Source organism: Galeopterus variegatus, unplaced genomic scaffold (genome assembly GCF_000696425.1).
Source record: "Galeopterus variegatus unplaced genomic scaffold, G_variegatus-3.0.2 Scaffold4048, whole genome shotgun sequence".
In the NCBI taxonomy this organism is placed as follows: Eukaryota; Metazoa; Chordata; class Mammalia; order Dermoptera; family Cynocephalidae; genus Galeopterus; species Galeopterus variegatus.
Genome location: NW_007730159.1, coordinates 53904 through 72524, shown reverse-complemented (window position 1 = coordinate 72524; position 18621 = coordinate 53904). Strand labels below are relative to the sequence as shown.

The following is an 18621-nucleotide window of genomic DNA, read 5'->3' as shown; positions in this document are numbered from 1 at the left end:
AAACCTTTCTGGGGGCCAGATTGAGCCTGTGGGCTGCCAGACCACAGCCTTGGCAGGTGGGAAGAAATGTGTGCCTTTTAAGAACCGGTGGTGAGGGCTGAGGCAGTGAGGGTGATAGAGACCAGGAGCTGGAGGCAGGCTGGACTCTGAGAATCCTGGCTCTACCACTCACTTATTGTGTAGCTTTGAGGAAGCTGCTTAAGCCCTCTGAGTCTTGGTTTTCTCATCTGTATAATAAGATGATAATACTGTGTCACGGAGGGGCTTGGATGAAATTCTGCATGTGAAATCCCTAGTATGTGCTTTTTAGGAAATTAAGCCCAACAAGAAAAAAATTCCTTCCTAAATAATGAAGTGCTGTCAACCAGAAAGGTTAGCTATGACTATAGATTTTTTCTAATGGAAAATTACTAAGAAGTAATAAAAGCATGAGCATTGTGCTATCACAGTAGCAAACCACTCTAACCAAGGACGGTGTCCCATTACTAACATTTTTTGTGTATATGGCCAATCTTTTTTTCATACATGCATAACTTCTTAAAACAAATATATGCATAAGACTGCACATTCAGTCTTCTAATTATTTTCCCTATGACATTACAGTGAAACTTTGTTGTTGCTTTACAAGTATTTATTATCTACCTAGCACGTATGCCAGAGTGTTTTTTTTAAGTCATAAACTGATCGTGTCACACCCATGCTTAAACCCATCAAGCTTTTCCCAGTGCTCTTGGAATAAAATCCAGATTCCTGCCCTGGCCTCAAGGCTGTGCATGCTTTGGCCCCTGCCTGCTTCTCCAGCCCCCTTCCTGTCACTCTGTGCCTTGCTCACAGTGCCTAGCCCTGCAGACCTGTGCTGATCTTACGAGATGCTCCCCCCCCCCCCCCCCCCCCCGTGAATCTGCTGCTCCTCCCTTCTGAAAATCTCATCATTCAGGGTAAATAAAACCTCCCAAGAGAGACCCACATTAGCTAGCAATGCCAAATCTGTTCATCTGTGTTTTTCCTTCATAATATTTTCCAGAAAACAAAATTACTTTGTATATATATTTGTCTCCTTGTCTACTGTCTGCCTCTCTACACCACACTTTAAGTTCCCAGAAGCCTATTCAGGGCCCTCATCTCTCTCACTCACCTTGGTACTCCCAATGCCCAGCACAGTGCCTCTCACACGGGAGACACTCAGTTATTTATTAAATGAAAAAGTGAACCCACTACCCATTGTTCACAGCTTCAGACCCTCCTGAACCCATCACCTACAAATTTCTTCCTTGAATTAGTTTATACAAAGCCTGCTAGGCAAACAGTTGACGAGGCAGTAGAGTGAAATGGTGATGAGCCCATACTCTGCATGTGAAATACCCAAGTTCAAATCCCAGCCTTGCCACTTAACAAGCTGAGTGACCTTGGGTAAGTTGCTTAAAGTCTCTATGCTTGTCTCCTCATCTGTAAAGATGATAATTACTTCATAGCATAGTTGTGAGGATTAGATGAATTAAGGTGAATAATTAGAAAAATGCTAGATATATAATAAGCACTACATGTGCGTTAGCTACTGTTTTCATGTTTCTTGTTCTGTTCTTATCGCTTATTGCTCTGTATCTTCCTTCTCTAAACAGACTAATTTCTTGATGGCAAAAACTGCTTCTGGATTCTCACAGTGACCTGCACAGGCTCTCACAGGTGGCAGATGGGAGAACAGAGCTATGGGGTGGTTCTTGATATGGGTTTGCTTACATGGTATGAGACCATGGGTAAGTCACTTAACTTTGTTGAGCTTTAGTTTCTTCATCTGCAAAAAGAGATAATATCCACCCCACAAGACTGGTTTCAAGATTAAATAAAATAATCGTTGTGGAGCAAAATAATTCTGGGGCTGGAGACACTGGTGAATTTTAGGGGAAACAATTAGAAGGTGCTCAGTAAATGTGCTTTGCAGCTCAAAGTTGGCTGCCCTTTGTTAGAGGCTATACACAGGATGTGGATGATTCAAATAAATGAATGACTCTGAAAATATGCTTTGTACTATTTTACTATTTTCTATGACTATCTCTGAAAACGTGATGGTGGTTTCTAGATGCTTCCCTTGGCTATTAGTCAAACAAACAAAAAAATGCCACTCATTACAGCTAGCTCCACAAAAATAAGATACTCCAGTGTTTATAATTCTCAGTTGTTGATAGAATGCTACTGAAATGCCTGTCAGTAGAGATAAACATTTTTAAACACACTGGCAGTGAAGATTAAACTACTATCTAAATATCTACTCTATAAGCCCCTTCACAAATATCTCACTAAATTACAATTCCACAAGGCCAATACTATTTTCCTCATTTTACAGCTCAACACATTGAGACCCAAAGAAGTTGATTTAGCTTGTCTAAGGACCCACAAGTGGTAAGTGGTGAAGATTTAAATACAAGTGTGTTTGGCTTCAAATCCTATACTTTTTTTGCTATAGAACTGTGTTATATCTCCCAAAGTTCCTCAATAGCTTATATCTGCTCTATTCCTAAGAGCTGATGAACGTAGGTAAATAATATTAGACCTATACATAAAATTTTAAGCCAGATTAACTGAGAATGACTACAAGGGGCCTTCAAAAAGTTCATGGAATATGTTCATGGAACATTAGTTGTACGTAAATGTTAAAACTAAAATTTTAAAAAGTTCACGGAAAGATCTGTATTATCTTTTATTTTTCCATGAACATTTTAAAATACCCTCAAAGTTTTCACCATATTGCCATTAAAAAACAAAAATGGTGGCATTTCAAAAAAAGGAACATATATTATCTTTCATAAAGTGTCAAGATTAGAACAAACCTCAGGATAGAGAAAAAATGTTACTGTACCAATGAAAAAGAATGAAATAAGGCCAGACAAGGCATTAAAAATGAGCTGGGGCAAGCCTCTTATTTTACAGAAAGGACAAGAGGAGCCAGGTTTTCCTGACCTCCAGCTGTGTTTCCTATTCAACAGTTCCTACTGCAAAGCACTCAACTGCCAACTTCCACAGCTAGCAGGAAGTTATCAAAACCACTTCTCTAAGCATGCAAACTCCCAGGTTCTTGCAAAAAGTCTACATATACCAGAAAAGGCACATTAGAACCAATCAGAAAATCATTTACTCATTTCCCCTGTTTGCTATCAGGCCAAAAGAAGCAGAAGGGCATGGACTGGGGGTTGGGGGGCAGATATATTTTCTGAACCTACCAACAAAACTCTTTTTTTCATTCCAGCCAGTTGGTTCTAGAACTTTGGAATGAACAAGGAAAATCTCAAAGTATAAAATGATTAGTTTTCTGCTCTGCTGACCATAGCAAAAAGAGGAAATGAATTAAAAGACAGATTTGAGTACCTCCATATAGCCCCTACAAGCCCCGTTAATTATCTTCCATTAACATTGAGCTGTCAGAATCGGCATCAGCCCGTTAACTTTCTTGACCTTCCTCAGTCTGCACCTTGTTACCCTACAATGTTTCATGTTTATAAAGATAGGAGACTCCAGCTGCTCTAGCCTGACAGAACTTAATTTACATTTGGCCTTCATTAAGATGAGAGTCAGAATCATTGAGACCAAATGGAAAAGCCAGACTGCTGGGGGTTATGAAAAATTCAAGTGGCATTTTTCCTTTTATCTGACAATTCTTATTAAGGAGACATACATCAACCTGAAACACATAAACCTTAAATGTAAAGGACATGATTCAAATTCCATCCTGTACAACAAGGACCCGAGTGACTTTGCCCAAGAGCTATGGTGGTCCCAATACATCTCTTCTGTCTTCTGGGATGCCTGAACTCCAAATTCTGCCCAAATCCCTCTAACATTTTATTCCTAGCTAAGGACAAGGAACACATGAATGACAGCAATACTGAAGTGAGTGGCCTGTTCTGATTCCTCCATCTGACTCACCCCTCATAGCCAATCAGTCTTAATGTCCTGTTGATATCACCCCCAAAGATTTCTGGAACCCATCTCCTCTCCAACCCACGGTACTTAATTCAGGTCTCCTTAGTTCTCACCTTGACATCTGCAACAGCCCCTTACTGGAGTGCTCATATTATTCTAAAAGTGTGTACTGAGCACCTATTAGGTGCCAACCATTTGATTAGAGGGACACAGCAACAAACAAAGTGAATACGATCTCCATGCTCCTGTAGATTACAATGGTTGGAGGAGGCAAGCATTATACAAATCATCACATGAACTGACATCATTACAATTTATGAAACATACAACAAAGTAGAATTAAGAGTGTGATGACAAGAGACTTCTGATTTGAGGATTAGGAAAGGCTTTTCTAAGGAATAACAATAAAGCTGAGACTTAAATGATGAGGAAGAATAAGTGATGAGTAGAGGAAAGAAAATTCTGGGCAGAAGACAGCAGCATCAAGACCAGGGGTCAGCAGACTTTTTCTCTATAGAACCAGATAGTATATATTTTCTGCTTTGCAGGCATACAGGCTCTGTCTCAACTACTCAGCTCTGTCAATGTAATGCAAAAGCATCCATAGACAAGAAATACATAAACGAATGAGTATAGCTGTGTTCCAATAAAACTATTTATAGCCACTAAGATTTTAATTTTGTATAATTTTCACAAGTTACAAATTATTTTTCTTTTGATTCTTACTCAACCACTTAAAACCATTCTCTCAATGTAAAATTCATTCTGAGCTACCAAGCCATCCAATAACAGGCAGTAGGCCACACCTGGCCTGGGGGCCGTAGTTGAGAGCTGGCCAAGAGGAGCAAAGAACTGGATATGTTGGAGGAACTCTGAGTAGATCCCTGTGGATGGATCAGAATGAGAAAGAAGTGAAGAAAGCACATCATAAAGGGAAAGGGGAAGCAAAACTTACATCACTCCCCATCTTCTGGGCCATGTCACAAATTCTGAAGCCTATCCTAAGAGCAATGCAAAGCCATCAAAATGCTATCATCAGAGGAGTGAGAAAACTCTAGTTCTTACTCCCACGCAGACATTCTCTTACCTCTAATCCAATCTCCACACCCCTGCCAAAGTTACCTAAGACAGTTCCCTTCTTGCTTAATAACCATCAATCAATCTCCATCACCAAATAAACCCTTAGCAAGCCGAACCCAAGCTACTTACCCAGCCTCATCTCCCACTATACTCACTGAACCCCCCCAGCTCTTGCCCTAGGACTTACACACACCACGACTGAAACAAGGTCTCTCTGCAGAGTATCTTTCCTATCTTCTCTGCTACACAAAACCTCAGCTTGTACCTCAAGGCTCATGTGTAATTACTTGCCTCCAGGAAGCAAACTGTCTTCTCTCAAAGCACTTTGCACATTCCTATACTGCAGTGCTTTGCACCTACTCCTTATGCTCCCCCCCCCTCCCCCAGTGGCCTCTATGCCGTCAAGGATTAAGTTGAGTCCTTACTGTCCCCGTGTCCCTGGGGCCTATCACAGTTGCTGGTTCACAGCTGGAGCTCAGTGAAGATGTGGCAAGTTAAGGAATAAAGGGTATACGAATGACAGCTGTAAAGCTACATGACTATGCCAGTTGTCGAGTAGGGCAAATCATAACTAAAGCTAAAATGTTTCATTATTTTAGTTATACTAAGTTTCCATTTGTATTGTCAGGGCTATGGCTCAGACCCTTTAAATCCATCGTACAGACCCCTCACACACGAAAAGATCCCGGGAACCACTGGCAGACGACAGGAGCTCAGTCCTCAACAACGGCAGCAGCAACTTACAGGTCCAGCAGCTTACAAGTCTGGCGGTGGCAGCGGCCTCTCGGACGGTCCCAGGGGCACTAACAGCAACAGCCTCTAGCAGCAGTAACAGCCTCCCTGTAGGCCCCTCGGGTGTGGGGGGCACTGTGGATTAAAGCCACTCATCCTCTATACTTAAGTCATAACCCAAGACACCTGGGAGCACATGCTCAATTACAGTAGACAATAACCAAGGAACACCTGGGCACACATGCGTATTTACATCAAATGCTCGGCAAGATTCTGAACATCTGAGGGGCCCTGACCATTTTCCTATATTTTCCCAACAACTGCTCAGTGAACTTAGAACACAGAATCTCATGTTCTTGTCTTGCATGTCCACTTGAACAGCTCTGCTGAAGATATCCAACTTCCCTGTGTCTCGAATCACCTCCCATCACTGTATTTAAAAAGAAAGTTTCCAATTCTCTACAAGGGGATGCTTTTCAGGATAAAAAGTGGCTCTATAACAGGCCTGCAACATCAGCATCACCTGGCGACTTGTTAGAAATGCAAATTCTCAAATTCTCATCCCTACCACAGGGCTACTGAATCAGAATCTGAAGGTTAACAAGATCTCCAGGTGATTAATTCACACATCAAAGTTTGAGAAGCACTATACGTCATGCTGGTCAGGCTTTAAGAAGACACTAAAATTGATTTTAGAAATATCTTTAATTTTGAATTTGCAATCATGCTAAAACCAAAGGTATCTTCAGCAAGAATCCCTGTGCATGATTACCAAAAAAAACCAGAACAGATTTGAGACTCAACCTTCAGGTAGTTGAATACATAGTGAGGCAATTATTTAGAGCCTTACTCAGAGAATTCCGAAAGGGAATTGATTTTAAAAATAAATTAGAGAGGAGCTCAAATGCGTTCACCATAAAGAAATGATAAATTTTTACAATGATGACTATGCTAATTACCCTGATTTGATGATCACACACTGTATACACATTTGGAAATATAACTGTACCCATAAATATGTACAATCAATGTGTCAATTTAGAAAATTAATAAATTAATAGAAGATGCTCTTAGAAAGTCACAAACACTGCCATGTAACCTAGAACTTAATTATTTTCTGTGGGCTTTATTTAGCACAGTTTGATCTCAAATGCAAGACGATATGTATCCTGAGAGATTCACACCAGATGTGCACTTAGATCTCCTGGGATATATGGCCTGAACTGGCCACACAGCAGGTGCTCAGGAAGGCCCCGCTGATGAAGCAATGACCCTCTGCCCAGTCTTCCTCACTTAACTCAATACAACTCTTCTGTGCTGCCAAAAAATGTGATATATTCAACCCATTTCTTCTCTTGCACTGAGTTTAGGCCAGCTTGAAGAACACGCTGCCCTTGTTTCTGGTCCTCCCCAAGTGGCATGCTTCACGGGGGAATTTTAGCACTCCCTGACATGATGGAATGAGCTAGATTTGGAGCCCAGTGGATGTGGGTTTAAATTCTGGCTCTACCATCTGTTTGGGAAAGTCATAATCTCTCTCTGAGCCTCAGTTTCCCATGCCTATCTACCAGGCAGAGTTTGTTAAGATTAAATCAGCTAATGCCTATCAAACACATAGCAGAATATGGGGGCAGTACAGAACGGTTCTATATTCTCATTTGTTTCAGCACATATTTGGGTCAGGTTTTCAGACTGACCTAATCCAACTCTCTTTGTAGATGGAAAAAGTGAGGGCTGGGATGACAAGTGCTTTGCCCAGAGCATGCAATTGTGAACAGCAGAGTGAGTATTAGATTCTTGAAACACCTGACTCCTAAGAAACTATGTTTTCAAACTCACAGCAACCATAGAAGCCTTTCCCAAACTAAAATGTACAAAACAGCTCAATATATAAGACAGAAAATAAATGAAGCCTGCTTTGATAACTGAAGCCCTTCTTTCTTATCCCCTTCCTGCCCCATGGTGGCAATCCTAGGGGCACCTTCTCAGCACCCTTAAGCACCCCCATTTCCATATACAATTTGAGTAATTGAAGACCCAGCCCACCTGAAACCTCAGAGCATGTAAATGAATCACACCAGGTCTTGCTCATTAGATGGATTCTCTATTCACCAGACCACCCAGGGGTTTTCAAGTCCCTGAGGTTTCCAAAGGACTTGACCTTTCCCACACATCCATCTCTAATGGGAACCATTAAGCTGACATCTCCATTCTCCACACTTCATAAAGGAGTCCTAACATCTGGAAATGGAAACCACCTGCAAGTGCTTTGACCAGAGATCGCCATATCACTCAAGGATGTGAAAACTCAAGTGCAGGTGAGATGGGAAAGGGATACCCTAAAATGCCAACAAAGCCAGAGATTAATAATTTGGGGCTAAAAGTGTAGAAAAGGAAGGCTCTGGTCAGAAGATCTGGACTTAAATCCTAGTTCTGCCGCTTTCTAACTGGAATGGTAATTAACCTCTCTTAACTTCAGTAGAGTACTGGATATTAAGGGAATTGATTTTGGAGCCGGCCAGTCTTAGGTTCAAATCCTGGCTATCATGTACTTATTGTGTCACTTTGGGTGAGTCCATTTATGTCTATGAGCTTTAGTTTTCTTGTCTAGAAAATAGATACTCTGGGGAAAAAAAAGCCTACTTCACAGGACTGTTTTTGACATTCAAAGAGATAACATGTGTAAAATACCACAGTGCCTGGCATGAGTTAAGCACATAAAAATGGGAGTGATTTAACTGTAATCTAATCAATAAAATGGGATCAACCTTCCTCAGAGAGTTGCTGGGAAAAATCAAACATAACCGCCTTTTGCAGGGTTCCTGGTATACACAGATGCACAATAACTGGAATCCTTCCTCCACTATTAGTATCCTCTCCTCACCCTTACACACTCACCTCTTTCAGCCACAGAAGCTTTGGGGCCTGCATTTCCACAGACATCAACCCCCCAACGTACTGGAGGACGCTGTGCTTGGTTTCATTGATTCTTTGGACCTGACTGACTGCTCGGTGGTCCAGCCACATGATGATATTTCGACGGGAATCCCCTGGCAGAAACAAGAGAGAGACCAGGATAGACATGCATTCTTTTCCTTCTAAATTCAAGGGGGCACTTAGGGATTCCCAAGGGCAAAATGCTGCACAACTACTACTATAATTTAATGTACCAAGAATGAACCAAGGGAAAGGATACCAGCAAGGCTAATGAGTATACTGTACCCAAACCCTGGATTTCCCTTCTAGCAATGTGTTCTTTGACCATAACTCCTGGGTTGAAATTCTACACTAAAACAAGGCAAAATCTACCAATCATAGTATTCATTCTCTCCAACATATTCCACACCTTTCCTATTTCCTATGTTCTAGAAAACCTCTTCTGGGCATATATTCAGGAAAAGCACCTATGAAATAAGACTAAAACAATACTTGTACTTTGGTATTTCAAATATCTCCTTTAAGTATGGACAAACAGTTACACAGTGAAGTTTATCTGCTTAAGTTCCCACTTTTTCTAGTCAGTTTAATTAAAAGTAGTTCACTTAGGTGTTTTTTCCTCATTCAGGTGGTTTGGTGGAGCGGGAAGCATGTGAGTTTTGGAATTAGGCGGACATAAGAGGAATGCTGACTCCTATATGATGGATACATATTCAGAAAGCTATTAAACTTCTCTTAGCCTCAGTGTCTTCATCTATAAAATGAGGGTAACGATGCCTAAGAGCACATAATGAATGCAAGATCTCAGTTAATCCTTAAGTAAAAGATAATGTGCATAAAAGACATGGCACATACCTATCACAGAGCACACCCTCAGGAGTAAATCATTAGGAACAGAATTTAAAACTAGCTGGAAAAGGAGCACTGGCCCTCACGTCCTACCTCTACCATCCTGTAGCCCACACGGTAACTGTCCCTTTCTCTTCCCCAGTCCCTGTTGATTCATCACGTATTCCTCCTACATCCCTCAGATGGCAAAATGCAGAGAAGGGCAATGAGCACACCTGGGAGACTGTAAAGGGAAAGACAAAAGGGGACCCAGCAGTTCCTGAGCCAGGCATTTTCACTCATTTTATTTAATGGCAAAGTAACTGCAGCAACTACATATCTCACTAATAGCAAATGTTTATAATGTATATTTGTGTGTGTCTCTAGCCCTGTGCTAAACATTTTACACACATCAAGTCATTTAACCCTCAAAACAACCCTCTGCTATAGGTATTATTATCCGTTTTTCAGTGATGTAGGGAAAGTGAATATAAATGGTCAGGGTCCCTCAGGGGTTCAGAGTCTTGAGGAGCATTTGATATAAATACGCACGTGCAGCCAGGTGTTCCTTGGTTATTGTCTAATGTAATTGTGTGGGTGCACCCAGGTGTTCCTGGGTTGTCTGACTTAAGTATAAAGGACAAATGGCTCTGATCCACAGTACACCCCACATCCAGGATACGCCCACAGGGAGGCTGCTACTGCTGCTGGAGGCTGATTGTTGCCAGGGGCCCCAGGATACCCTGAGAGGCCACCACCACTGCTGCTGCTCCTGAGAAAGCTGAGGACTGACCTCGTGGCATCTACCAGCAGCAATTACCTAGCTTGTGGACCTACATGTGCAGGGTCTGATGACACAGCCAGGCATGAAAGGGGTCTGATGATGACCCAGTCTGTACATTGGGTTTCAGGGGTCTGTGGGCCCTAACTCTGAGAATACGATTGGCTACATCAGCAGGATGTTGACAATAGTGCTAATAATACAAGTGACAAACTGAGACTCTTAAGGTTGAAGATGAGCCCAATGTCTTGCCGCTAGGAAATGCATGAAGTGTGCTTTGAAACCACATCTGTGTAGAGAAGAGATCAGTAAATTGGTGAAACAAACTAGAGTTAGCAATTGTCAGGCTATGGTCCACAGACCCTGCAAACCCATTGTACAGACTGGGTCACAGACCCCTGTAAAGCTACACAACTACGCCAGTTGTCAAGTAAAACAAGTCATAACTAAAGCCAAAATGTTTCATTATTTTAGTTATACTAAACATATTGTCAGCTAGGGCTCAGACCCTTCAAACCCATTGTACAGACTGGGTCACTAGACCCCTCACATGCAGGTCCATGCTAGGTAATTGGGAAAGATCCCAGGAGCCATTAGCAGATGACACTAGCTCAGTCCTCAGCAATGGCAGCAGCAGCTTACAGATCTGGAGGTAGCGGCAGCCTCTCGGAGGATCCTGGGGTCACTGGCAGCAACAGCCTCTAGTAGCAGTAGCGGCCTTCCTGTGGACCTCCCCGGGACATCCTGGGAGGGGGGGGTCACTGTGAATCAGAGCCAGTCATCCTTTATAGTTAAGTCATAACCCAGGACACCTGGGGACACGTCCATATTTACATCAAATGATCAGCAAGATTCTGAACATCTGAGAGGCCCTGACCATTTACTTTCACTTTCCCTGCAGCCATATTAACATGAATGACGCAAGCTGAGATATTGTAAAAAACAATATATTTTGTTTGTTGTTATGGCTATTATACATATGTAGTAAAAAACATAAAAACAATGTTTTTATGAACAGCAACTATAGCAGAATGGTTACCTGCAGGTGATGGGGGGAAAAGATGGCCTGAAATTATAAATAGTTCTAAAGAAAAAAAAAAAAAAACCTGAGGCAAATATGGCAAAATTTCATCTATTTATTCTTAGTAGTGGGTACGCAGGAGGCTATTTTATTTTCTTTACTCTTCTGTTATCTTTAAAAAGAATTTTTTAATCTAAAAGAAAAAAAGATCAACCTAAGAAAATATCTAAACTACGTCGTCACCAACTTAAAAAGACAAAGGCTCAGTCACTGGTTTGCCTTACCAGAAAGATTTCAGGTCCCACAAAAGCTTCACAAACAACAGCAATGACTTGAAATGAAGACAGAGTACATGAGACCTTCCACAGGCATGTCAAATAACTTTTTTTTAAACAGCAGAGAAGTCTGACTGTATAGCAGAACTGCTCACAGTTGTGGTTCTTAACCCTAGTTGCACAGTAGAATCACCCGGATGGCTTTTTAAAATACTGATCCCAGATGCTATTTCAGAACCACTACCAAGTCAAAATGTGGATTTGTGTGCATATGTACGCACCTGCAGTTGTGTGCGTGGGTGTGTGCTGAGGGAGCAGGTATCAGTATTAATTGTTAAACATTGTACAGAATATATCTACAGCTAAGACAAAAGCACATGTTGCTNGTATTAATTGTTAAACATTGTACAGAATATATCTACAGCTAAGACAAAAGCACATGTTGCTAAATTTCCAACTGTAGTAAAGATAGTCCAATCAGCTACTACTGTCGTTACATAAGAGGATCTCAAGCGTAGTCAGAGCAGCACAATGGATATTGTACAGAATTACTCCACTATACTTACCATAATAGCTAATTGATAATTTTTGTTTCAGACAAAAACCGAGAGACATTAATCCTTATTCGGTTCTTACAGAAAATCGCAAATAAACAACTCAATGGAAAGTTCATTTAATCTTTTATCAAGGATCTACTACACAGGCACAGCGGTAGGTGCCGGAATACCAAGAAGAATTTGCTATGTCCCTATCCTTAAGGAGCATGTGTGTGAAGAGAAAAAGAGTCTATATAGTGTGTTGACTGCCAGACAGCGGTACCAGAAAAGATCAACCTAAGAAAATATCTAAACTACGTCGTCACCAACTTAAAAAGGCAAAGGCTCAGTCACTGGTTTGCCTGACCAGAAAGATTTCAGGTCCCACAAAAGCTTCACAAACAACAGCAATGGCTTGAAATGAAGACAAAGTACATGAGACCTTCCACAGGCATGTCAAATAACTTTTTTTTAAACAGCAGAGAAGTCTGACTGTATAGCAGAACTGCTCACAGTTGTGGTTCTTAACCCTAGTTGCACAGTAGAATCACCCGGATGGCTTTTTAAAATACTGATCCCAGATGCTATTTCAGAACCACTACCAAGTCAAAATGTGGATTTGTGTGCATATGTACGCACCTGCAGTTGTGTGCGTGGGTGTGTGCTGAGGGAGCAGGTATCAGTATTAATTGTTAAATATTGTACAGAATATATCTACAGCTAAGACAAAAGCACATGTTGCTAAATTTCCAACTGTAGTAAAGATAGTCCAATCAGCTACTACCGTCGTTACATAAGAGGATCTCAAGCGTAGTCAGAGCAGCACAATGGATATTGTACAGAATTACTCCACTATACTTACCATAATAGCTAATTGATAATTTTTGTTTCAGACAAAAACCGAGAGACATTAATCCTTATTCGGTTCTTACAGAAAATCGCAAATAAACAACTCAATGGAAAGTTCATTTAATCTTTTATCAAGGATCTACTACACAGGCACAGCGGTAGGTGCCGGAATACCAAGAAGAATTTGCTATGTCCCTATCCTTAAGGAGCATGTGTGTGAAGAGAAAAAGAGTCTATATAGTGTGTTGACTGCCAGACAGCGGTACTAGAAAATGGGAACAGAGAGGAGAAGCACAGAGAAGACTTTAGTTAGTTGAGCCTGAGGCTGCAGAGGGAGCTTCCAAGAGGCAGGAAAGCTTTTATCTAATTCTGAAAATGACTCGTCATTTGTTAGCCAGGACGAATGAAGAAAGGGGTCCTACACAATAGAGACAGCATGTAAAACAGGGCACAGACCCAAGAAGACGTCATATTTTAAGAGAACAGGAGGCAATTCAGTAGAGCAGAATTTGAGTTATACAGTCAGCTTACCTAAGGGCAGATTATTCATCCATATATTCACTTAATATTTTAAACACCTCACAGGATGTGTTCCAGGCATATTTAAGGGGAAAAAATTACTGTGAATCAGCAAAAACCATCTAAATATTAAGTTTCTGTTGCATAGAGCTGCCTAAGTAGTAACTCCCTCCACCAACCCCAATTATCACCCTTCCTTCCCCTCCTTCCCATGAGCTCTTTGGCTGGAATCACACAACCAGAATTAGGTTCTGAGCTTGGTGGGCTGCAGATGTAGGAAGCACATAACAACTGCACGGCTGTCCAACCCAGGGGCTGTTGTGATCTTCAAAAAAAAAAAAAAAAGGATCAAACAAAAGGCAAACTATGAGACTGTTTTATTACATAGTGTTGGGAAAATATAGGAAGATGGTCAGGGCCCTTCATATGTTCAGAATCTTGCCAAGCACTTGATGTAAATATGCACATGTGCCCAGGTGTTCCTTGGTTATTGTCTAATGTAATTGTGCATGTGCACCCAGGTGTCCTGGGTTACGGACTTAAGTATAAAGGATGAGTGGCTCTGATCGATGGTGCCTCCCACCCTTCGGGTGCCCCCAAGGGGGCCATAGGGAGGCTGCTACTCGTGCTGCCAGTGTCCCCAGGACCCTCTGTGAGGCTGCTGCCACCACCAGACCTGTAAGCTGCTGCTACCATTGCTAAGGACTGAGCATATGTCGTCTGCCAATAGCTCCCCCGGTCTTTCCCAATTACCTAACATGGACCTGTGTGTAAGGGATCTGGGGACCCAGTCTGTACAGTGGGTTTGAAGGGTCTGAGCCCTGTTGGTAGTCATGTAGCTTGACAATTGGCTACGTCAGCAGTATTCCGACATTAGCCCTAGCTTTACACATAGNGGAGCATGTGTGTGAAGAGAAAAAGAGTCTATATAGTGTGTTGACTGCCAGACAGCGGTACCAGAAATGGGAACAGAGAGGAGAAGCACAGAGAAGACTTTAGTTAGTTGAGCCTGAGGCTGCAGAGGGAGCTTCCAAGAGGCAGGAAAGCTTTATCTAATTCTGAAAATGACTGGTCATTGGTTAGCCAGGACGAATGAAGAAAGGGGTCCTACACAATAGAGACAGCATGTAAAACAGGGCACAGACCGAAGAAGACGTCATATTTTAAGAGAACAGGAGGCAATTCAGTAGAGCAGACTTTGAGTTATACAGTCAGCTTACCTAAGGGCAGATTATTCATCCATATATTCACTTAATATTTTAAACACCTCATAGGATGTGTTCCAGGCATATTTAAGGGGAAAAAATTACTGTGAATCAGCAAAAAACATCTAAATATTAAGTTTCTGTTGCATAGAGCTGCCTAAGTAGTAACTCCCTCCACCAACCCCAATTATCACCCTTCCTTCCCCTCCTTCCCACGAGCTCTTTGGCTGGAATCACACAACCAGAATTAGGTTCTGAGCTTGGTGGGCTGCAGATGTAGGAAGCACCTAACAACTGCACGGCTGTCCAACCCAGGGGCTGTTGTGATCTTCAGAAAAAAAAAAAGGATCAAACAAAAGGCAAACTATGAGACTGTTTTATTACATAGTGTTGGGAAAATATAGGAAGATGGTCAGGGCCCCTCATATGTTCAGAATCTTGCCAAGCACTTGACGTAAATATGCACATGCGCCCAGGTGTTCCTTGGTTATTGTCTAATGTAATTGTGCATGTGCACTCAGGTGTCCTGGGTTACGGACTTAAGTATAAAGGATGAGTGGCTCTGATCCATGGTGCCTCCCACCCTTCGGGTGCCCCCAAGGGGGCCATAGGGAGGCTGCTACTCGTGCTGCCAGTGTCCCCGGGACCCTCTGTGAGGCTGCTGCTACCATTGCTAAGGACTGAGCATATGTCGTCTGCCAATAGCTCCCCCGGTCTTTCCCAATTACCTAACACGGACCTGTGTGTAAGGGATCTGGGGACCCAGTCTGTACAGTGGGTTTGAAGGGTCTGAGCCCTGTTGGTAGTCGTGTAGCTTGACAATTGGCTACGTCAGCAGTATTCCGACATTAGCCCTAGCTTTACACATAGTAATGTTTAGTGTTCCTAAACTATTATACTTAATTTGTTTTTGTTTTTTATTTTAACTTTTTGGTTAACACCTAAAGATTGAAACTCTTTTGCCAGTCTTGTGGGTTTTGTTTTAATAGTGACTGGGGTTAGCTGTCATCTTCTTGACCCCACTCCCTGCTGCTCACAGTATCTTCAGTTAACTAATCAAAAGTTGGTCACCGCCATTCAGGTAGTCTTTAAAGAACCTTTAAACAACTTTAAAACTCTCATTTCATTTTCTAACACAGGATAATTCATCTCAGATAAAATCTAACCTTAATACAATCTGCTGAAAGGCAAGAAACTGGTGAGGGGCACCTGCAGCTGAGTGCACGTGATGAATGGGTACATTTTAACCTTTTAGGTGGGATAAAGTTATTTCAACATGTATAATTAGGGTTGCAACCTAGCTACCCTTTTAATAGAAGGCCTGTTAGCTGGAGACAATTTTACCTACAATGAGAATAAAAGATGGCATCTAGAGAGGGTACATATTTAAGCAGGTTTAACAAGGAACTCTCTTCCTCTACTTCAAGTGTTCAGTCCTCTGTGCCCAGTAATTCTCCACATACTAGAATTACCCAGGAAACTTTTAAAAAAATGTTGATGCCCTAGCCCAACCCCGAGCCAGCTTAATACATATCTTGGGGGTAAGGCTCATGAATTGGTAATTAAAATCTTCAATTGATACTAATGCACAGCCAGAGTTAATTTAAAAACAAACAAAAGTATTTTAGCATGTCAGATGTTATAGAATCCTTGAAACAGGACTCTTAGCATCTAAAGTCCCACCCCAAATCAGGCTCTCTACCGTGGTTCTTGTGCTTTACAGAGCCAAGTTCCTCCCTAACCCAGCCCCCACCGCCACCCCACTCATACCAACTGCTCCCTAAGCTTTTAACTTCTGGGACATGACTCCTATCCTCCTCACTCCACCTCTAAATCTCACTATTTAGACTAATCTCACTATTCAGGAGACACCTGACTTACAGCATCCCTAACAATCACCTGAACTTTACTTAAATAAAGCCAATAAAGGAAGACCTAAGAGCCTCCAAAAGCAGTCAAATCCATGGCGGGCCACATCTCCTAATTAGAGAATGCTGCTAAGCACAGGCCTGCTTGTTCACCATCACTTCTTTGGTCTCTGCTCTCTGAAGTGGCCCAGACTAGGACTGCCCTGCACCCCCTGGCCAGAGCAGTGCCAACTGAGCCAATGCTCAGTCACTGAAAACAAGGACCATTTGAATTCATCTCTGAAGTCCCACTACTTAATAAGACAGGGGTTGGCATATAGCAGGTGCTAATAAATGTGACAAGAAGTAAGGGGGAAAACAAGAATATGTAAAGGATGGTTATTACCACTGTGCTCTAATCATTCATCTATTTGCATACTTTTTCAGCACATGTCATTTATAATAATCACTATTTCATGCATTAGATCCACAAAAGTGAGGAGGACACATTCCATTAACTTGAATGCATAATCTGATGGAGGGATTTTTCTGAGCATTTTAGGTGTTAGGCTCTCACTTAATTCTCACAGCAAAGCTACTGTTTCATTATTCCAATTCTTTCAGAGGAGAAAACTGAGACATGCAAAGGTTAAGTGACTCACCTATGGCTCAGCAACAGCAGAAACCTGGTCCCTATCTGACTCCAATTCCAGATTGTTCCAGTGTGCCCTACCATACCACAGTCACCAGTTAAGAGAGATGCTGCTACAGCCGTGTCCACAGCTAAGGATTCTTAAAAAGAATCTAGCCCAAAACATGTTTGTAGTTACTATCTTGGCAACATTTGACTGACAATACCTAGAGTTGCCCCCACTTTCAATGAAGCATGCAATTTCCAGTGGACCACAGTCTCTACCAGTCCCTAGTGTCTTCCATTCCATTTAGCACATGTGCTATTGTTTTTCTCAAACCTGGCCCACTTCACTCATTTCTTTCGCCTGCCTGATTATCATAGACTTTAGGGCTCGCAACCCCAGTGTTGGTGCTACTGGCTAAAATTCCCCAAAAGAAACACAACCTCAGCTCCTGCGAAAAATCTCTGATGGTGGGCCCAAGTGACACTTTACATTTGAAACAACTTGTTATTGTAGTCACAAATGTCAATTACAACAACATGATTAAATGTTAATATCCTTTGGTCTGAGTATTGAAAAAAGGCCATCTGTTTCCAGCTTCTGTGTGATTCACAGTCCTGTATGTCTTGCTCTATTTCCTTTAAGTAAATGAGCGTGGTATAGGAACTTCGTACACAAAGCCACTGTAAACACTGACAGACACCCCTTCCCAGAAAACACCCAAACCATTGTCTGTTTTAAGAATACTCACTCTGAGCTAATGACTCCATGTCTTGCCTTCATCAAGCTCTCTACTGTGGCTCTTGTGCTAATTATGGAGCCAAGTCCCTCCCAAATCCTGACTTCAGGATGCCTGACTTCATGTTCTAACCTGGGCCCTTTGTCAGTCAGCCAAGTCTGCCCAGCTAGTATCCCACCACCAGGGAAAGGGGGAGGAATGGTCCTACCTTCATGGTTTACTGGTAAAGGACGAAACTGCTTATCCAAAACAACCAGAGAACACGTGGCATCAAACCCAAGTCCTCGAATTTGGTTTAAATCGATCCCTTGTACAACTTTCTGTTTTAAAAACAAACAAAAACATAAATTACAATACCAGGCTTTTAAAAGTCTGAAGAAAAGTTATGCTAGAAGGAAACATGACAGAATAGAAAAACTTATTTACAACATGAATCAGATAAAAGTTCAATATCTCTAAAATAGCAAAAGATCTTAATAATAAGACAACCAATCTAATCGGAAATTAAACAAAGGACACGAAGAGTCATTCCATAAAATAAAAAGAAATGGTCAAAGAGCATATGAAACGAATCCCAACTCCACTACAGTTAGATGAATGAAAATAAAAATATACTAATTTTTGCTTTTCATATTGGCAAAAATGTAAAAGATTAATACCACATAGTAATGGCAAGATATGGAGAAGTGACCCTTAAACATTATTCTAATAGTATAATTACT

At 41.6% G+C, this 18621-nt stretch overlaps 1 protein-coding gene across 1 annotated transcript in view; it reads right to left on the bottom strand.

The window, feature by feature from the left end:
• Positions 1-18621, bottom strand: part of LOC103602205 (FGGY carbohydrate kinase domain-containing protein-like) — a 233581-nt gene that overhangs the window by 168111 nt on the left and 46849 nt on the right. Inside the window, exons 3-4 of the mRNA XM_008586619.1 lie at positions 18108-18219; positions 8626-8777 (exon numbers count right to left, since the gene is read on the bottom strand). Of these exons, the coding sequence (XP_008584841.1) occupies positions 8626-8777; positions 18108-18219 (264 nt within the window). The remainder of the gene's footprint in view (positions 1-8625; positions 8778-18107; positions 18220-18621) is intronic.